The sequence below is a fragment of the Pangasianodon hypophthalmus genome, chromosome 15, assembly GCF_027358585.1.
Source record: "Pangasianodon hypophthalmus isolate fPanHyp1 chromosome 15, fPanHyp1.pri, whole genome shotgun sequence".
NCBI lineage: Eukaryota > Metazoa > Chordata > Actinopteri > Siluriformes > Pangasiidae > Pangasianodon > Pangasianodon hypophthalmus.
The window spans coordinates 12,465,527-12,488,457 of NC_069724.1; the positions used below are offsets into that span (position 1 = coordinate 12,465,527).

Consider the following 22,931-nt stretch of genomic DNA (forward strand, 5'->3'; position numbering starts at 1 on the left):
TAAAATCCGATAAAGGCTATAATTTGATATAGTATATCATAATGTGCTCTTTTCATGGTACAGTCATGGATACTTGGAAAATCAGATAATGATTGGATTAACGTGCATACTACCTGAGGTTTCCATTAGGACAGAATTAGGTTTCCGTACATATATGTCTGATAAGTAATGTTGTAAAGGACATCTGTAGTAATTATGATTGAAATCACAGAGATCACGATATTATCTGAATCACGATGTACACATGGTTTTCACACTAAAAATTCCACGTGTACTACGTACGTTAATACAAATTGAATGTATTGACCTTTATTATAAATGCTTGTTTTAGGGGGCGTGGCCTTGCAAGTTGTGCTTGATCATTTGTAGGTCACATGACTGTAACATGCGATGGGTTCGGACAAGACTGAAATCCCAGATAGTCTGGTAGTAAATACTTTACCTCACCTCCCCATGTAAAACAAATCCAAAGGTCTTAAGTCATCTGAAATTTCACAGACGTGATTAAAAACACAAAAGTTACGTCATTGTCACAAAAATATATCAAACCAGAAAATACAGGATCTGGGATCTGAGTGAGCCCGCGGTTTGGCTGATACTGGGCCGATACAGGCCCAATTTCAGATACTCTGCTGATGTATTCTCATTTCATTGGTATGTTGTTAAAGAAACCAGAAACCGAGAAAATCATTGGATGGAAATTTCTAGTCACCAGGCATACATGATGACATGCCTGTAAATTCTTGTCCTGTCACTTTGCAATGCCTTTATCTTTTGTTCTCAGACTGTGTTTAATCGATCCCTTCTGGCTGTGACGTGAGGCTGTGAGGTGAGGTGTGGACTGAGCCAGCTCAGGGGCAGGGTTTGGGCTATTGTTGTCCTTCCTGAGACCTGATCAGGACTGAGAGAGCAGTGCTTGAGGGTGGGTGGGGAGTGGGAAGCGCAGAAAGATGAGGCTTTGAGCCCAGCGCTAATCAGCCCCTGGAATTCCTGACCAGCCCAAGGTGTCTGTCTGAAGAGGCCGACTGTCAACGCGGAGGGTCTTCTCCCAGGCCCCGAGTGTTCCGCAGATTAGATTCCCACATTCCAAAGATAGAGCGGGGAGTCGGTCATCCTCTACCGTGCAGTAGCACCAGAGCTGGAGGAGTGAAAAAGGAGGTGTGCTCTCTGAAACCCAGATAAGGGTATCTCAACCTCATGTGCCATGGACAGTATCCATTTGTGTAACAACTGAGGTTGGGCTCTGAGCCTGACAACTTGACGGCATCTCCATGTGGAGTGGGTGTCTGATTCCACCTTGCAGGAAAAGAAGCTACGCCTTGCTGGGTGGAGGTGGCGACGGAGGCGTGTTGGCGAAACTGCCAGCATTGTGATTCACAACAGGAAAATGAATGCCTTTCTGTTTAGGCATATTTTCACTTTCTCGATTATGACAAGCCTTGCATTTGCAACACCCGCTAATGTGCCGTTTCGACGCATTACGGGGAATTCCTAGTTGCTATTTCAAATGTGTGCTCTGAAACCTCACCCCGGCAACAGAGTCTACACTTTTCAACATTGGCCTGTCACTACACAGCAAACTCACTCTGTTATTTAGCCTGCAGCAAAACACTCTAAGGCTGGAGTTGGTTTAAAAAATATTCCGAAATATTTACACCTGGATTGCTTACAGTACACCATTGTTCTGCTAATGCATTAAAAAATAGTTTCCTTCTCTCTCTCTCTCTCACTCTCTCTTTCTCTCTTTCTTGTATTCTGTCTTGGTCTTATCCCTCGGAGGCTGCAGCCAAGCCCATTGATAAAACAAACATGCTTTGTGACTTTCCTGTTAACTATTTCCACATCCTCTTAACGCTCACTGTCCTTGGTGCACTCATGCCTCAGGGCTGATTTACCACTGGGACTATGATAAACCTCGTGTTAGGACAGGTTTATACTCACGGATATCAGGACCTAAGAGTTTCTCTCTGAGAGGTGAGCTTAAGTCTCATTAGATGTGAACAGTGCCTGGGTTTGAATTTGGAAACGCGTCCGGCTCTCACAGAGAGGAAAAGAGCTCTGCGCATCTCATATTTCAAATCCTCTTAGATGAGGAAGATGATAGTGCTGTGAAATGGAGATGATCATGTTTACTCCAAACAGCAGCACACATAAACGGCCTCAGGGTGGCAGGGAATTCCTTGAGGAGGGAAAGACATGACGAGATGATGAAAGCCGGCTATGGGCTTTTAATTGGCTTAAACCAAGATTTTCTGATGTAATGTACATGATATCGTGTAACAGCTCTTCTTTGGTGAACAAAGGCAGGAAGGCTCAGAGTTCTTCATCCCTACCCACTGATACTTTTTTACTTACAGAGAACCGGATTCCACTTAAAGGAATGGCCAGTGCATGACCATATGTGGGAGTTTATTGCTAAGTAGCCTAAAAAATAAGTTCTGGCTTTGAGAGCCAATTTCGCCATCCAGAGTGAAATACTCTAGCGGCCACATTACACAGTTGTGCAACAATTGCCTGCAAGATAAGACCTGTTTTACTGCTTTTAGCTATTCTCAGTGTGTAGCTGCTCTCTGTTAAAAAAAAACAAGGGTGCGTTAAGGAGTGTTTGGATGGTTAACCATTCCAGCTTTCTAAAGGAAATTTAATTGGAATCTTTTCTGAAATGGAAGTGTAGTTCATTGATTATTAATTCATCTTGATTAATTGCTTTATCCCGGTCAGGGTTGCAGTGGATCCAGAGCATATCCCAGACAGCTAGTATACATACTGGATCGGGCAACAGTCCATGCTTTCACACCTAGGGGTTAATTTAGTTGCCAGTATACCTACTGGCATGGTTTTTGGGAGGTGGGAGGAAACCGGAGAACCCAGAGGAAACCCAAATGGGCACGAGGGGAAATACACAGAAAGTCCACATAGACAAAAACCCAAGTTCAGGATTGAAGTTGTGAGGCAGCAACAGTACCCTTTGTACCAGCTTGCAGCCCAAGTCTTACTCATGTTGTTGCAAGTGGCAGTAAATAAACCCAGTTGCTTGAGTTAATGTAGCAATTAAATAATGACTCCCCCAAACCCCTGATGTCATCAGTTCCTGGTTTCAGCATCAGTACTAGCAAACGAGAGCTGACTGATGGAAACCACCAGTACCTGGGGACATGAAGTATAACTGTAGTGACAGCTGTTGTTCTGGGTGGATATTGCATTTTTGTAAAGAGGAAAAAGCAACATTTTGTCTTTCATGCTGCCATCCTCTCATTCTTTGGTAAACATGTGCAGCTGCTTTCATCCCCTTTTGTAAAGCAATCTGGAATCCACTAAGCCCCTCTCCCTTTCGGCCCTATTTGCTCTTGGATTTGTAGAGAGAATAACCAAATCTTCCAGTGCTTTGTGTGGTGTTTGTGTGTGAGGAGCTCACTCTAAAAAACATGTTAAATGCCTCAGCATGACCTGTCGATGGAAGAAAGACTTGGCAGCCATTGCAGTTTCCAATGCAGCAGTGTGAAAGACCTGCTGTTAACGCTGCGGCGCTGTGAAAGACTCATTAGGGACTACTGTTCTCTTCTGCTGAGGCAACAGCTTTCTCGCTGAAAGATCCAGAGCAAAGCGATGAGGGATTGAAGGACACAATGACGTTGCATTGAAACGCAAGTTGCAGCCACCTGCATGTGTATTGGATTTTGAACACAGAATTTACTATACCATGGAAAAAAAAAATTTCTCTCTAGATCCCTTAATAGAAACTTGACGCACATCTGTTCAGCGTTATAAGGCATGAACCATCTTCGCTCAAAAGCAAAAAAAAAAAAAAAGATTTCAGTGTTTTACAGCATGCACACATCTCTCTCGTCGTCCGTCTCCATTTTGTGGCAGGATTTGACAGTCCTCGGCTTTAGCAGGAAGTCTTGAATAAAGAGAAGCAGAAGGAGGCCAGCAGCCCACATCCAGATGGTGCTAAATACTGATTAAACCTTGGATTTTCAAACCCCATAGTTTTTTCCAATTAGCCGTTGTGTAGACAACAAGCTGAAGTGCCTGGCAATTGGAGAGGCCCCCCCATGAGGCTTTGTCACCTGACACTTCCCCCACGCTAACAACCCCGTAAGAGGCTCTTCAGATGACTCGAAAACATTCGAGTGGCTGAATTTCAGAGTGACAAGTGTGAAGGGACAAGAGCCAGCAGGCACAGATGAATGCTATGCATGGCAGCACTGAATGTGGGCCCAGCTCTTTTTTCTGCGTATGTTATTTATTGTTGCGTTTGTGTACGTGGGTTTGTGTTCCATGCTTTTTTGTGCAGATACTGATCCCTCAGAGCCTTTAGCTATAGTCGTGTGGTCAGTTCGTGTTTCCCACCATTCAGAAAGACCACCAAATGGTTTCCCGAGCTGTATTGTCTGAGTTATTTTTCTGTGGTTTATCGGTCCCAGTATACTCTCTTATCCGGCTCACAATAAGGATTTTACGTCTTGCTTTGGGTGTGTTTGTGGGATCTATTTCTTGCTGAATCAATGCTCACCTGCTTTTCTTTAGCACTGAAGGAGGATTAGAGAAAGTGCAAAATCATCAGTGGACCTCCGACCGCATTGCAGAACTCCTCAACCTCAACTTTGTACAAAATCTCAGGTATTTCTGAAAGCATTCGACCAAAATGATGCTTGTCAGAGGTTATTGGACGAAGCAAGTCTATCAAAGCATTTTTATGATGAAAAAGTTAAAATAGATTTGGAGCAAAATAAACAAAGAAAAGGCAAAAATGCCTGAAACTGACCAAAAAAATTAATGCTTATAGACTCTCTAATGGCTGCTTAGCAGTAGGGCAGCATCGTCCCAAATCAAAATCTAAATTTTTGGACAAAATGCAGATGACACATCACCGTGCAGTATCTTATGTCATTGAGCCTCCACAGGAGCTATCAGCATTTTTTACTTCCAAAATGGCTGCCAAAGTATACAATCTAAAACACTCTGTTTTCTATTCACAATTTGACTTTTAATCTATCTCTTTGCAATAATATCTTCTTTTTTATGAATGTTATTGACTCAAAATTGGGAAATTTATGCTTTAGTCAAGATAAATTTATTAGATTTTTTCATGGCTGGTTAACAGAAAGCCCTTTTAGAACAAAGTTGGATATTTGTCTAAAAATACAGATCCAGCATATATTAATCATAAGTAGACTATATAATATTAATACTGTGATAAACTGTGTCACAATACACTTTTCTTAGTTGTCGCAATTACTTTTTAGCTTTTTTAGAATGTTCTTTAAATAAGTTATAAACTCTAATTGAAAGCCGCCAATTAGATGGTTTGAATATTTAAAAAGTTATTTTTTTAAATGCAGCACCACTTGTTTGTTAGCAAACCTATAGGTCATGTTAATTATCAGATATCACTGAAATGTCTTGTATTGTAATATGTTTTTTTTTGTCCTATCACCCACTCCTAACCATCAGTGTATAAATCACCCAGAAATAATACTCATATATAGGCATATGAATCTCAGAATAGAGAGAGTAAGGAACAAATCCTGCAATATGCTGCATGAATAAGCACCTTTGCATTTTCTTTTGTCTCAGAATGGAAATAGAACCTGAAGCAAACACATGCGGGTACCCACTCTAACTCTAAACACAGAGCCAGAGCCGAGGGTGGACGAGTGTCTTTCTCCAGGCCTGGTAGCCTGGTAAGCACAGATTCTTTGTGTTAGGTCAAGGTTTGTCAGTCAGGCGTAGGCTGGGACTTTTTCAGCAGCAGAAACCTCAAGCTTGCTGGATTGCTTCATTTTCCCACTTAACAGTTTATTGATTTTACGATTCAGTTATAAGCTCTCTCCAAGCACTTATGAGCTGCTGAAGTATTCGATTCAGTAAAGCGATATAATTTATACTTTATTAGGATTTTATTTGAGGCTTCCAAATGCACTTCATTTTGCTTTGGGACAAAAACAGAGCTACAATTATGTCAATAAGAGCCAGATGCATTGGAGAGCAGTGACAGCGTAGCTGCAAAATCACAAAGTTGAGTTCCCATAATGTTCGAGTTGGCTAATGAAGCTTCGGTAAGACTGACAGACTGGATATTTTTTTGTATTGTGTATATGTTGTGGTCGGTCCACACCTTAGCATTAGCATTTTGTCAAAGGATTTTACCTTCGAATGGTGCTTATAAGTAATGTTCCTTTCCTTTCCTTTGCCGTCCCTTCCCTTCCCTTCTTCCCTTCCCTTCCCTTCCCACCATGGCCACATACACGATAGCGCTAAAAGGTTTTTTGTGATTTTTCCCAGACACATAAATAAACCAGCCGTTGCCAAACATTTAGCAAGTAGATATGTGTCTGTTTGTGATTAGACAAGCCAGGAACAACATTAATGTTACAGTGGAAAGAGTTAGGGATGCACTGGAAGTGCTATAATAAGTAAGAAGGAGGGCTGATGCTCAGAGCCTGTAACACAACTGTCATATCTCCATTTCTCGCTGTGCGTGGGCTGGATGAGGCCCTGCCGTGCCTGTCACTCGACTGGACTGTGTATTAATACACAGAGTCGTGTGTATGTCAGCCTTGCTATCTCATCATTCTGCTCTGTTGCTCTCTTCATCCTACAGGGCAAGGCCACTCTGTGAGTCCGTTAAAGTGAGAACAGCCAAAGAATTTGTGGGCTAACAATAGAGCGGTAACTACTGCATAGCAATAACACTTTCCTGAGACAACGGGGTAAATGTGGTGGCGTGCAGTTTACTGAGTAACACTAATCGCTTTAGTCTGGATGCTAAATAAATAACTGCATATCTGATACATTACAGCCCCGTATTAATGTGCAGCTGAACTTTAGATTCATGTCTAACAAGCTAATCAAGCACAGCCATGACGGTAATATGCTGGCTAAATGTCCTTCATCCTCATCAAACAAAAATAGCCCAAATGTAGATTTAATATGTTTCTATTACAGGCTGCAATTGAAGACTTCAAAACGAATACCACAGCAATTGCAGTGTTTTGAGCTGGGATATTATCTTACGATGTCAATCATGCAACCGCGGCCCATGCAAAATATTTTCACAAAAGAGCTTGTTGAACTTGGAGCCCTCAGGTCAGGATGTAGATATGAGAGCAGGGTTTTGTGGGATTGTACTAGAAATGACCACCTCCTTTAGAGAACACACTGTGTTTAGACCTGGAATGCCCTTGAATCAGTATGTCATGAAGACTTTCAATTCAATTCAATTCAGTTTTATTTGTATAGCGCTTTTAACAATGGACATTCTCACAAAGCAGCTTTACAGAAATAAATGGATTCACAAAAATATATTGTAAATATTTGAATTTATCACTGTGAATTTATCCCTAAATTTGGCATGTGTAAAAACATAAAGTTACAGCTTTACCTCTGACTTTTACGAAGTGCTGATATTGGAGACTCCTTCCATAATTGTTAAATAAATGTGTCCTTGCAAAGAACCTCACCATACCAACAAATACACATTTTTAATCCGTTTATATGGAGTGACCACCATCCCTGAGAATGAACTGTTACTACTTATAGTATTAGAATGAGTGCATTAATATAAACCTGTGATTTGCAGCTGCACTATTGTCAGAGCTGCTGTTATAGAAAATTAAGCCACACCTTCTAACCAATCAGAGCAGAGAATTCAACAGCACTGTGGTATAAGCTGCCATAACATTAAGTAACTTGACTATGTTATTCTATGGCTAGTTAATATTCATATACTTTCAGATACTAAATTTTAGGTAATTAACATTGGATTGTAATTTTTAAAGGAATTTGGCAGCCCTGCTTTTCCCAGTCGTCTCCGTCCATTAGGCCGTGCTCTGTTTGGAAGAAAGTGGGACAGAAGCAGAGGAAACTGATTTATGGGCAGGTGCTCTGTCCTGCTTTATCACCTATCATCAGATGGAGATGGTAAATCCTGGTGTTTATGAGAGGAGTGTGAGGGACCTAGCCAAGCTGGGGAAGGAGTGGACTTGGCTCAGGGCTGAAGTGTCGGCTGCCAGACTGCAGTTTGACCATGTTGTCCGTCCTGAGCAGTCTGGGAGAAAATCAGTCGGAGGGAAGTGTTGTTCCTCAAGAAAGGGTGGAAGTTGAGCATCTCAGGCAACATCAGTCTGAATCCATGTTTCTCAGGTTACTGAAATGTTTGCAAATGCAGAAAAACGAAAGATCGATTTTCAGTCAGTTGACTGTGTACTAAGGTTTCAGGAATTCTGTCCCATCATCTGTGATGTATGATGCTTAATCATCTGTGAGAAAAATCTGGAATTCATTTGCTAAAATTGTGCTGTGTATGACTGTAACTTTCCAAACCTATTATGCAAAGTTGCTGAATTTAGTATGTAAATGTATGAATGCTTCAGAAGATGCCCCATCAAACCTCTCTAAGCTTTCTAATTAGGTTAAAGCTGGCCTTGCAATACACAGTGCAAAGTATGAATAATTGGCATCTCTCCAATGCACTTTGCCTGAATTTCTCCTCATTTGATATAATCTGGGGTAAAGTTCATATACCCTCACCACTCATAAGTGTTTTATCATTATGTCTGAATCCAAGCAACCTACAGTGAAAGCAAGACTAACTACACTAGGTGTCAAATAAGCATGCTCATTAGAATAACAGGCCATGCCCATTGATACAGTTCTCAGATCTGTCTGTTATCTTATGCTACTTTCCGTAAAAGCCTTTGAGTGAACTGTGAAAAAGAGAGTGTGCATGGTTGCAAGCATATGTGTGTGTGTGTGTGTGTGTGTGTGCTGGCTGAGGGCCCTGTGGGCCAGCCGGCCAGCTGATGGAGGAGGTTTTGACAGGCTCTGAGGGGAAAGCCTGGGCAGGCCAGGAGAGATTGAGGGCACCAGGTGTCTGGGGCCTGGGCATGCTCGGCACTCCGAGGGCGCTCTAAATTTAGCTGTTACATTACGTTACATGCAATGTTTTTCTGTAGCTACTGCATTTGTTGAAGATAAAATGGTCTCCCAGCCAGCATGTAGACCACCCTCTGACTCTCTCTGTGCTCATTTTGGCTCTGCCAGAATAGACAGCATCCGTCCACCTCAGCCGATCAATCCAGACTGGACTTTTTAAAATCACCTCTGCATGGCAGTTTCAATACATGTTGCACTGTTGACACTTTTTCAAATCACCCATAAATGGCTGTCTGAACACCACAGAAAATTAGTGTGGCTTGCTGATATGAAGCCAGGGTTTGTGGCTAGCTAACTACTTCCTTTACTTTAATTGATTTGCTGTTGACTTGACGGTGTGTGTGCAGCTTTGCCTCAGGCTGAGAAAAAGCCATCGGCGGGAGGTACTTTTGCCATTAGGTTAGACTTGGACTCCCATTTTGGCCCCTGTTGCTTATTTGTTTTGCTGAAAGGATAATCTGTTCATGTTTGCCAGGCCAGGAGATTTAGCTTTTCACTGAGTTAATCACACTTCCTGTATCTTAGTGAAGTGCATAACCTTTTTAGACGCCCCAAAGATGGATGACCCAAGGGTTGCCCTTTTTAGCCTCCACTGAATAATAGGGCTTCCATTAAAATAATAAGCACTCCATGACCCCCCTGACCTTTGTTTCTGACCTCACAGGAGACTCTGTGTTCATCAGTCTCACTAGAGTGTATTTTGTGACAGGCACTCTTTCTCATCAATCTAGTTATGGGAGATTGATAGAGCACTGAGATGCTTCTTACTCAGATTGTGCCACTCTAGGTAATGAGTTTTTTTTAATTTTAGTGCAGTGCATCATTCCAAAAGGGCACAAAGCTACGGAAAAACTCAGGGTGTGCGTACTGTGAAGGAGCTTTTATGTTTGTTGTGAGCTTAACATTGTGAGACAGCACCATGGAAACTGTGCGTGAAGGTCAGCCATCAGCCTGCGTGGGTCGGCGTGTGTTGGTTGTCAGCCCTGAGGGTTAACCAAGATGGGAGTGACAGAGTCCTGCTGGGTGGGGAGGTGATAAGTGACACTCACCATGCTGCGGAACACACTCATCGCTAATCACGGTGACATGAGAACGGCCAGCTTTAGCCACACCATTCAGAATACCTTCCATATATTGTGCATGTAAAACACACACCAATGTCACCCAGACTGATAGAGCCATTCCCACTCACTCACACTATCTTTCCTTCCATCGAGATAAGAGATCGAGGGGTACCTCACGGTTCTGTGCTTGTAACCAGAAAGCTGTGAGGTCAAAGGTGATCCTGTGACAGCTAAAGATCTATTGGCTCTTGAGATTGTAAATTCAAATCCCAGAACTCCCACAGAGTCATTGCCCCCCCAGAGGTCATGAGCTTAAACCCAAGGACTGTCACTGTTCAGCTTTTGGGGTTGTTAGTTTGAATCTCAGAATTGCCAGAGAGCCATTGCTGGACCCTCAACTGCTCGGCTCTATGCTTGGTTGCAATCTGCCTAAGCTCAACGTCACTTTGAATAAAAGCATCTGCCAAATAAATGAATGTTAATGTTAATGTCACACTTCTTTCTTCTCCCTATCTCTGTCAGACAGCCACAAAAGATTTATCCAATCTCTGATGTAGTCCTTTTTTCCATAATTCAAATAGAGACACATCAATGTGTTTTTCATGTAAAGAGCAATATTTCTTGTCTCTGTGCATAGAATTCCAAGAATGAGTCTTTGTTCCATGGGAAATGCACAGAACAAGGGAGCTGTCTTATTTATTCATTTTTTTCCCCTCCACCTTCATCTGCCTTTTGAGGCTTTTGCCAAGTACGCCCAGCACGGAGCTCTGGCAGACTATTGTGTGGGTGTAACGTTAATGCTTCTGGACAGACATTTGTTTGGAAGCAGAGAATGAGTGATATGTGAAGCGCTGGAAGATGTGCTGTTGCGTCCGCTGGGTGAATGATGGGCCAACTGTGCAAGATCGCTCTAGGCCTGCTCAGGGAGCTGTAATACGAGATGGAGGCCCTCCATCTGTGGCTCTGAAAGGGCCACCGGGCCAAAGGCTTAACTGACCTGTGCCCAAGGGAGCCCTGTCAGTAATCATCTAAAGAGCTCCCTCTAGAGGCTTGGGAGATTAAGCACTTATTGACTGAGAGCAGGTGGGCTGAAGGTCTGAACATTCAGCTCTCATCGCAGCTGTATCACAGATTGCTGAGTGATGATCAGTGTTTCTCCTGCTGTCTTATTATGGCTGGGTCTGAAATGTCATAGTATGCATACTACATGTACTTACTTCTGTTCCAAATCTAAGTCTTTCCTTTCCTTTCGTCATTTTCCTGTCTTTCTCCACCACTTTACAGCAATTTTTTGGCTTATCTTTGGGTCACAGTAACTGGAAAATACTCAGTATAAAGTATGTGCTGTTGCAGTACAGTACAAAAGTATGCCATTTTGAATTTTTTTTAAATGTATAATACAAATTATTTTATCCATTTAAGTAGAAACATTGGTTCTCTGCAACAGTCTCATGTACCTCCGCCATTTTTCAAACCATTGTTGAATGTCAGGAATCTGACCTTGTGGTGACCCATTTTCAATCATGAAAACACCAGGAGGGCTTTCACAACCAGTCCTCTGCCTTTCTTTAGATAGTAGCTTGCCCCGGTCATCACCTATCCTACCCAGGTCACAGAGAGAGATGTGTAGGAATAAAGGGGATTAGCATCATGGAAATGCCTTGCTACGTTTCTGTATTTGTGTTAAGTAGCGGTGATAGATGGCCACTTTTTTCCATCTTAATGACAAATTGCGATTGTATTGTGTGCCTTATTGACCAGCTGGCATCATCACTCTTCAGCAAATGAGTAGAGAAATGAATTAGTGTCATGTTGATGAGTTGTTTGTTTTGTTCCTGTAGTTTAATGGGGTCGGTTCTCTTCAGGAATCACCAGAGCACATCTTATGGTCACTGAAGGCATATAACAGAAGTGATGTATGCTTCAGTGTGATGATGAAAATGTTGCAGTGTGACAACCTTAATCCTCCAGTTTATTGATTTTCTGATATATGACAGGTCCATCTTGTTTGCTTTGGGCTGCGTGGCCCAAAGAGCAGAATAATCCTTTGCTGTTTCTTTTCTGAGATTTTTTGACACAAACCCTTGCCTCAGTGACCCAGGAAAGACAACCACTCAATATCCTAGAGCAAGATGATCTTTTCTGGCTTGCTCTCCATAATCCTGTGTGACAGCCTTAAAGAAGCGCTGATGGACAAGTGGATGGCTGGATGCTTTGACTGGGATCATGTGGCGCTCTAATTTGAAGCTCTGATTGGGGTATTGAATGGTTAAAGCAGCGTTTCCCAGCATGCAAATCGCTGCATAGGCGTAATGTATACCAGTTCAGTCAGCAGAGCTGTCTCAAGGCTCTGAGACATATGTTGATGATGTCTCGTCAGCGCCTGCCTCGAGCAGAATCACCCTTGCAGGAAATGTAAGACGTTAATGATTTGGCTGAGGGAATGGCTGACTTTTCACCATCGGTGACCCATGATGGATGGAACAGCAACGAAGAAACTAAAAATCCAAACATACCTGCTGGCCTGTCACAAGCAGGACCTTATTATGTTTAGTGAAATGCATATGCATGATGTGGAAAAATTTCAAAGTATGGGCAAGTTGAAAGAGACAATATTTTTTCTTAGCCTAGTTTTTTTTTTTAGTTAGTATGAAGTTGCACCCTGGTGAATAATGGCTCTTGAATGTAGCTCCACAAGTTTCATGCATAATGAGTTTGAGAAACACATTCGTACACACTCACAAACAGCAGGCACAATCAGTATTCCAGTGGTGCATTTGAAATCCACATAATGATAATCCAAGTGCTCTTGAGCTCCATCTGGGCTCAGTGGTCTTTTATTGTATCTAATGAGTGGAAATCTTTGTGTCGATGCGCCAACAGAGCTGCTGTCCACAGCAGGATCTCGGCGTTAACCTCACATTAGTTGTGAGCTTCAGGGTCGCTGCTGGGTGTCTGCTTACTCGAGGTTCTTTTACTGGGTTTAAAATCAGTCAATGCTCTGATGCATCCCTCCAAGCTACAAAACACCTCCATCCTACATTGTTTCCTCATGCATGTCCAGGCACTAGCACATGATCCCATGCTGTAAACGATCAGAGTTTAGCTGTGAGACCTGACCCAGTTCAACTCTGCTGCAACCTTATATGGTGCCTTGGGGAGTACATGATTTTAAAATGCTTCCTTGTTCTTCGTTCACATGTCTCACAACACCAGCCTACCCCCACCCCCAAAAGTCCTGCTAGGTTCTTTTATTTCCACAATAAACAGGATGTAAATCTTGGATTAGCAGGCTGCTTTGGCATATGGAATGCACATCATTCACGTCTCTGAAATTCCTCTGAGTGTCATTATTCTATTTGTCATATTTTGCCCTTAAAAGCCTCATAATTTTAAGACTTTTTAAAGCTCCAATGTCAAGTATAGGATTATTGATTTCACCACTCATCATCACCACACATGTTTTAGATTCCTTCATGATATATACAAATCTTTATAAAAGATTCATCTTTCTCTCCCTTTCTTCTAGGAAGGGATTTTAAATTTATGTCCCTTATTCACTTTTTGCAGATTTTACCGAGGTGACTATCACCTTGATGTGTGCATCAATGACTACCTGGACGTCTACTGTCCCCACTACATGGACTCTGTGCCGGAGGCGAGGACCGAGCGCTACATGCTGTACATGGTCAACTACGATGGCTACAGCACCTGCGACCACACAGCGACGGGCTTCAAACGCTGGGAGTGCAATCGGCCCTACTCTCCCAACGGGCCTCTCAAGTTCTCTGAGAAGTTTCAGCTCTTCACACCATTCTCGCTGGGCTTTGAGTTCCGACCAGGCAGAGAATACTACTATATATGTGAGTATAGTCAAGAACTAAACCGCATAAACCACATAACACAGGTACATTACCTGGATTATTATCATTAATGAAAAGTGAAACTATAAGACACATTTTTGTAACTAAAAATAGGTTAGCATTGCTGTCTCACAGCTCCAGGGTCTCTGGGTCGATCCTGAGCTCAGGTTACTGTTGAATGGAGTTTCACATGTTCTCCCCATGTCCATGTGAGTGTGTGTGAATGAGTGTGTGCATGATGCTCTGTAAAAGACTGGCATCCCAGCCAGTGTGTATTCCAGTCTCATGGCCAGTGTTCCAGGAGTAGGCTTCGGATCTGCCATAAATCTGACCAAGATAAAGCGGTTACTGAAAAAACTGAATGAGTGGAAAAATAAAAACCATACAAAGCTTACAACTAAGTGTACAACTGAAAAGTACAACTAAGTGCAAAGTAGCACTACAAAAAATCTTATTGAGTGAAACTATCGCATATAATATAGCCAAATGTATTAGGTATTTCTTATTATAAGATTACAATAAACCAAATGTAAGATTATTAAACCTATTTCTAGACATTTTTTTCACTAATTTCAAACTTTAAATTGTCTTGTCTTATTTTATTGTTTTTAGAAATAAATGCTTAAAATTAACAAGATTATGTGCCAAATAGAACAAATTTATTTCAAGCTTGAAATTAATAAAAATGTCTAATAGGTTTAATTAACTTATATTTGGTTTATTGTAATCTTATAATAGGAAATACTCTATCAATTTGACTGTCCTCAGGAAATTTCCACTTGCAAATCTTAAGTTGTAAGATTTTTTTTTTTTGCAGTGGGGAATATTGAGACAAACTGAAATAAACTTTAAAAAAAAAAAAAAAAAAGTTAAAAAAAAGTCCATTTGACATATTTTCCATTTTGGGATTTTTGGTGAATTATGATGAATGTTATCTCATTTATTTCATTTTGGTAATAATTTTAGAGCGAAGGTAACCCAGATATAGTACCATCATATTTTGTTGTGCAGTAAAATGATTCTATATGCATCTTCATGCATCTCTTTTTTAATTTCTATAGCCTACATTGTTTTTTTACAGTTTTACCACATGCTGCTTTTGAAACATTATAATATCATTTTGACCTTTCATAAAAAAAATACTAGCTTTAATATATTTCATTATTTATTTTTATTAGAAATGTTTGGTCGTTTTAATGTTTTCAGTAGAAAATCTGAATTTGTGAACTGATTCTTGAATTTTTTTTTTTTTTTTTTTTTTATAATGCGTCAGTCGTGACCTCATGGTACATGGCTAAATTTTTGGATAAGCAGTTGAATCCAGGCAGGGAGAAGAAAAGCTGTTGCTGAGAATAAGTTTGTGTTTCAGCAATCCTGACAAAACGGACTGAAACAAAAACATGAACCCTGATGGAAAACCGTCTATCCTGTAAGGGGTCTTTGTTACGGCCTCAAAGTTTCAACTTTCGCATGCTCGCAAGAGGCCTCTTAAAAACAAGCATCTAAACCCATGTTTTTACAACTGGAGTCAGATCCCTGTAGAGCGAGAGGCAGAAGACAAAATAAGATGCAGGAATGGTCTGACTGCCTGGACAGCTCTGGCTCTGGAGATAGCTTCATTTATGCAGACGCACGCAGGAGATTTGGAATTAGCATGATTCATCCTGATGAACTGACAGATCATGTGGGTACGTCAAAACAACGCAGTTGTTTTTGTGGCATATAAAAAGAGCAGAGGGAAGGAGAGAGCTACACAGTAAACAGTGATTAGGTGCGAGATCACAGCAGATCAGAGTGTTTTTTACATGGCCATGTATGAAAGGAATTGCCACGATGTAAAATGGAGCTCATTATCTTGAGACTTTGAGTCAGAACAGTAGGACATGTAACCAGATGAAATGTTGGAGCTGTCAGGTAATCGGAAGGTTTTACAGGAATAGGCAGTGAGAGAATATGAGCCTGTGCACAGCCCACAGCTCTTTCCTGTGTGACTCAGTTTTATGACTCAACAGTTGTGGACTCGCTTTAACAAATAGCCAGTTACTCCGACCTACGGATGCAACTGAAGGGAGGATGAAATAACAAACAATCTGTCAGCAGTCAGGCATTTTTTGGCTCATGTTGGAGTGTACAGTGGAGTGTTAAGGTAATCATACACCCACATAGCAGGGAATTTAATTTCAAGCAGAAAGCAACTGCTTAGATTGCAGTCAAGCAGATCGTATCAACGCCAAACACTTCCGAATTGTTTGCACAACTGAAAGTGTGTGAGTTAAACAGTTTTGGACAATTGGGTTACTGCAAGTAACCCAACTGCCATAAATGTAAATGTAAAGTAGCAAAGCTACTAGTTTAATATGGGAATTAAGGAGCGATGCTGATATCCAACAATTGTCACATACATATGCATCTCCTGAAGCCAGTACACACCTGATCCACCTGGATTAGCATTACAGATAATTATATATATAACATTTAGAATGAAAGTGTCATAATTACTGAAAATTTTCTTGGTCCTCAAATGGGCTATAAGTGTTAACTCTAAGAATAAAGTTTAAAAACATTCAACTTTAACTACACTATACTAATACAAAATACAATAACAGCCTCATCAAATATCAGAATTATTCTATGGATTTGTCCAATGCTGATCATTTTTTTTAACAATTATCTGCCTGTATTAATGACATAGATATTATTGTGTTTCACAAATGGTTAAATCAAAACGTTTGCAAGTAGTTAAAGTAGATATTTACAATTTATAGAGTCTATATGTCTTGAAAGATAAAACTGTTGTAAAAGAGTGAGTGCATCTACCTAATTCATACTCACCCAATTAACATTAACAGAAAAAAGGATGCTTCTTTTGATTAATGTTTGTAATTGTCAGAAGAGGTGACATCAGTCATGGATGCCACATTCACCATGAAGTTTGTAGTTAGCTAGCTATGTTTTTTTAAATGTAATTTAGCCAACTATATTTTCTGATTTATTGCGGGTTAGCTAGCTATATTTATCTTATTCAGTGTAGTTTAGCTAGGTATATTGCTCGGATTTAATATAGTTTAGTGGTTCTCTGATTTAATTTAGTGTGGTTAGTTAAACTTTGCTTAATGGTTTTCTTGAACAGAGATGAGTGAATATGAGCTACATTTTTCATAACTGTAACTAGCAATTTACCTGCATATTTAAAGTAGCTTGCCAATTTAGTGCTAGTTACTAGTTAAAATTTGTAACTTTTTGTCTATTTTTGTTGTGTTTTTTAAGCTGCTTGATGTCTTATAGCTGTGAATTTGTTTGTGTCCTTCTTTGGTTTGTTGGATTTACATGTCTGTGTGTCTGCATGAGCTACACAGTATGCCTTTGTTACAGCCTGTGATGGTTAATCACTGCAAGTGAGAGGTCGCTCTCACAGAGCCTCAGGGCGACACACTCGGCCTCAGAGCTGTCAGTCACAGGCCCGGCCTGCTCAGGAAGCGATCAGTAGGGATCAGAGGGCCGGCCCCTGCGGGGTCAAAAGTGACCATGTTTCGATGGTTGCGGTCGAACTCTTGATTCCTGAATGGCTTAGGGCGGCATGTTTTTCCAATATGGTATGGGTGGAAGTCTGATCTTAATCTGGGAGGATAGAAATCCAATTTCAAGGGAGTTTTTTTTGTCTCTCTCCACCCTCATATGCTACAGGAGGGGTGGAGTGGGGGTATGTCGAGGGAGCTGATGGTGGCGCTCTCTGTTTGTTATGAACTTCAAAAGTGTACTATTATATTAAAATCCACTCACATTTCTACTGATTACTCAGATTGAATGTGGCAGTGTTAGATATGCTATCCTTCAATGGAGGACCATGTTGAACTTTATGTTGTGCTCTCAGAGCATAAGAATGTGGCAGAACAGAAGACAGCAGGGCGCCTTATCTCACAGATGGGCATCAATCCATCTCCCTATCATTTATCAGACCTCTCGGTTTCATCTTGTCTGATCTCATAGCTGAAATAGTAGTGTCTACAAGGTTTACCCGTCTTAAATATGGATGCATGGCTATGCTGCGGATGTAATGTCTGCTATGTGAGTCTGGAGACATGAAGAAGCTGCTCAGGCTTTGGCAGCCTGCAGTGGCCTTGAGTCCTCTGGGCCTGGGTTACTCTGTCTTGAGTTGTGTCTGAACCTGCACAGTGATGTAAGTTACATGATCCAGGCTGACAAAGGCATAATTTCAGTGATCGACTGGACTAAAGTGCCTTTTATGCACCACCCGCATAATTATCTTAATGCAGTATGGACTGAAATGTTGATAGCTGTTCTTTTTCACTATTGGAAATTCTGAAAGGCAAATGAAGGCACCGGGAGTCTGTCATTCCTCTGTAAGCGTGACAGGTACCACTTAAAACAGGAATGAAAAATTGAAGGAAGTAATTTGGGCTAAATAATCAGTGACATTCTGTAACTGAAGAAAGAGTCTCAGTGCGTACTGTAAAAGTAGTAAAAGATGGTAATAAATAGAAGGCGGTGCTGGACCGCCCAGAGCCGTGCCAGATTTCTTATGGAATGTTTCCAATCAGCGCTGGGCTTCTGCTCTGGATGGGGCTGGACTCGAGACATGAGGCAAAAGGCAAAAAAGTAAATATGCTTGTGGGGACACAATTAAGGGTTTACAAACCCCCAGTGTGTCCCTGTAGACAGAACATAAGTGCTTTGATTTAACCCATCCTCTTCCCACAGTATGGAAGGAAGGATGAAAGGGGAGACATCAGGCAGATTAAGAGCAGCTGGAGACCCCACGCAGCAGAGAATCATGGGGGTCAGGTCTGGCAGCGATGCACTGCATTCTGGGAATATACACAGGCTTCAGGGATTAACAAAATGTCCACAGTTGATATGCCGACAGACTTTCGGTTGTAATACTAGCTCATACATGTATTCCTAATTGTTCAGATTATGATTCTTCTTTTTTTAGCCCATATTTCAGTCATGTTCTGTCAGTCCAGACTTGTTTGGTGCCTGAAGTTTGCTTTTTTCAGTAATAGAAGTCTGTCTTTCCGGACCTACCCACCTCAAACCACATCCAGCTGATTTCAGGTTGATCCAGTAACGGATTTACTATCATCTGTAAACACAAATAAATCTTCTTCACTGTGTAACTAAACTCTGGAACGTTATAAAAACAGCCATTTTGGAAAACCTGAAGGACTTTTGTGTTTTTGGTATCACTTCACACTTCGGTATGGCATTCTGGTATCTCTTTGTCCTCAGAACCCTGTCTCCCAAAGTTTTCAGGGGCAACTGTATGCAAAAGGTGAAAGTAACATGAATGGTAATAAAGTTCAATTTTAACTTCAGTCTCAATCTGCCATGTTGTCATGCTTTGAGGTCTCTCCCAACAGCTTGCTTGGTATGGGTATAACTTCCTATTCATACTGCCTACACTGGGGGTCCATTAGCAGGAGAAAGAAAATAAAATCAATCAGCAGAGCATGATCACAAAGGCTAATTAAAGGAGCTATAATAATGACAGCTACAGGTATAAAAGCCATTTTATATGCATGTCATGTTAATATCATGCAATATTTAATTTTAGAAAACAATTCAAAAGATTCATTTTAGAAATAGGTGAATGAGCAGTTGTATTTCTTTAGTCATCCAACATTAAACTGCCAAATGAATAAACACAATCACATGATCATGTGTGATGCAGTATTCTGGGTTTGTAGACAAAACAGCCTGCAGAAACATGCCCTCCTGTGTAAATTTAACTGCTGTCTAGATGCGATTGTTTTATCAAGAGTTGTGTAAAAGAGTTATTACAGACATCACTATGTGAAATTAATTCCATATGAATAGGACTTATGAACTTCAGTTTCTAAATACTGACTCTTTCTGCTGCAATCTAAAGTTGTACATTCTAAACAAATCTATACTTGTACTGAATTATCAGCTAAATGAATAGTCTGAATGGAGAATGTTCTATATTGCTGTAGATTTTTACTTGAAATACCGCTTTAGACAACTTGTAAACCTGAGATTAGTTGGTACGCGAATTAAAAACCAGATAGTGTCTGGTTAGTCGTTGTAGATCTGACTCCAGCAAAATCAGTGGCATTGATTGAATGGAGGTCGTTTGTATCGTCAGTACAGATCTTTGTCTAACAGGTGTGGCGTTTATCACCTGTCATCTGCAGCTGTCGATGTTATTAGCACCCAATAGGACTTTAAGTAGCAGGTGTTGATGTATGTAGTAGCCAATCAAGATTCAGAGGCAGGTGGAAAGATCATGTTCGGCCAATAGAGGTCAAAAAGGTCAGAGGCACTGTAAATGTCCCACACATGGGTGTTTAAAAGCATTTTGTTTGTGTTACTTGTGACCAAGACGAGCTATTTGACCTCTAGCCGGTCAACTTAAATCGCATACATATAAACTAAAACTATTTATAACTAATTGAATCAGTAGAGGTCTATTGTTTTGCAGGTAGTACTGTGTGATGTGTCATTGAATGGAGGCTTTTATTTGAAATGTTTTTTTCATTTCTCATTACATAGTCACCTTTACTTCTTGTGTGATCTGTGAGAGAAATAGCATAGCTCTCTCTCCTTCCCGACATTCCTTGACCCTCATTTGCATTAACTCCTGACAGCAGAAGATTACATTACCTGCTGCACAAAGAGAGGGTGGGCAGTGAAGGGCCTGTCTCCCTGCTCCTTTTTAAGCACTAATAGGCTTTCTTTTATGGAAAGGACAAATTGAGAAACATGGCCCATGGCTGACAGGGCAGTGGATACAGCATAGTGGATGTAGTACTGTCTGTATATATGGCTAGGAAATGAAATGAATGCTGATTGCGTTTCCCTCTGAGGCCTGTGTGCTCGCACAGGCATTTAAATGAGACCTGGAACATGTACAGAGCTTGTGACATCAGTAGCTCTGCTTAGGCAGGTAATGGCTCAGAGGAGACATAGAGTTCTCGAGTATCAAAGTGCAGTTCCAAGTGGTTTGTTTTCTATCACTTCGCCATTTCTGATACATCACAGCACATTAGCAAGCCAGAAAAAGGGCTCCTAGCTGAGGACAGTATAGTCCTGATAATGCATTTTTTTACACTTTATAAGCTGCTGATGACACTTTTACGACACTTATTCAAACTTGAATAACTTTTGGACCATTTGTGATATTAGCATCATGGTTAGAAAAAAATACTGTACAATACTGAAGCATTGCTTGTCAGTGGGGTGTTGTTTTCTGTTGCTTTCTCTTAATGATGTAGCATTCACCTGAAAAAGTATAGTGTGCATTTATAACTAATTTACAGTACTATCATGGTGCTTAAGACCTAATTCATTCATTCATTCATCTTCAGTAAGCACGTTATCTCTTATCATACGACAGCTACCAGCCAGGAAGGGTGAAGACTAACACATGCTTCCTCAAGGACATATGTAGCCAGCCAACTATGTCTTTTTGAACTGCTGCTCATGCTCATGCAACTGTGCTTACACAGGGCAGTGTAACACACTTGAAAGAAAGTGCTATCCACCCTCTTCCCTATACATGACCTCAAAGATGCCTGTGATTGGCTAGTGTTGCTGTGATTGACAGGGGAGAGAAAGTATGCCATCCCTCCCACCCAGACAGTATGGACAATTTTGCTGTCTTGGATTCCTGGCCATAGATAGCTTTGGCATCTCTGGGATTTGTACTCACAATCTCCAGACAACAGAGCGAATGCATTTGTGTTGCACCATGCAGGAGCCGTTCAGACATTTTTAACATAAGGTCTTTCTTGTCATCACACCAAAATGTCTGTCAACCAATCAGAGAAAATCTACCAAGCAAGTGATCTAAGCAGGGCACTGGTTGTTGGACTGTAGCAGCTTTCTGTTGTATACATGCAGAGTGTGAGATATACCATGGCATTTCGAAAGGGAGGACAGGTGTTCCCGTGCAGGATAATGACTCCATCTTGCAGAGTTCCTAGACTATGCTAAATTACAAGACAAAAGACAGGATTCGTTTTCTAGACATATGTCTATTTTCTAATGTTTCTGGAGGATGTCTCCAGTAAATATGATTCTCATGGGATAAGTGATCTCTGTATAAATGATCTTTTTCATTCCGTGCATACTACATACACTTCATTTTTAATACAAACTGATTTTTCTCACCTTTATTATAAGCTCTTGTTGGAGGGGGGTCACATGACCATAACATCCTGTACCTGTGCTCAATAGCATCCCTAAAACCAGCAGAAGCGTCACTTCTCAGACATGCCCTTTTAAACGTCATCTGTATTTTTTTTTATTGTTCTGTGTTTTAAACACTCGGGTTCGTTTTGGTTTCAGTGGGAAACAATAGAAAAGAGCATGCTCTTCCTAGAGTGTTTTTATACTGAATAAAAAAAATGCAAAGCCTCTTTTCCTGCAGGATATAGTAGAATCTTGATCAATTTGTCAATTTAGACTTGATATATATTACTTGAGGTTTTTCTACTGCTCGTATTATAGAAGGGAAAATATGGCATAATCTTTCCAGATGCACAGTCCATGAAAATTACTGACATAATGGATTGACATTACTGACATGATGGACGGGACTAAAATCCCAGAGATACTCCTGTAATAATTACATTACCCTGCCTCCCCATGTAACACTAATCCAGTCCAAATTCGGCTTAACTAGCTAGCTAATTCAGAAAAAAAATAGTTTCGCCTCACAGTGAATGAGCTTAAGTGTCAAAGGTTGGGAAATGGTACAGGCTGCTGTAGGGAAGTTCAAAACTGTGATTTGGTCATTTCTTTTCTGACATGGCCAAAGGAACATTTTAATATTTATTATTAACACGCTTTAATACAAGTACCGCTTTTCAAACTTTTGTTTTTATTTTCTTAAGGGTGGGATTTAGTTTTAATTGGAAGGACGAGAGCAAGCCAAACTCTCATATAATTTGCACCCTGCATACATATGATTTTTCTTGCTAAAAAAAAAAGCCAATGGGCAATTGTCCAGATACACAACAGACTTCCAGGCACTTTATTAATTCATAAACAATTTAATTGTTCATGTTACTTATTCAAA

The 22,931-nt window shown here is 40.8% G+C and overlaps 1 protein-coding gene across 1 annotated transcript in view; it reads left to right on the plus strand.

Moving 5' to 3' along the window:
• Positions 1 to 22,931, plus strand: part of efna5a (ephrin-A5a) — a 66,549-nt gene that overhangs the window by 37,953 nt on the left and 5,665 nt on the right. The window contains exon 2 of the mRNA XM_026940932.3: positions 13,575 to 13,867. Coding sequence (XP_026796733.1) covers positions 13,575 to 13,867 — 293 coding nt within the window. The remainder of the gene's footprint in view (positions 1 to 13,574; positions 13,868 to 22,931) is intronic.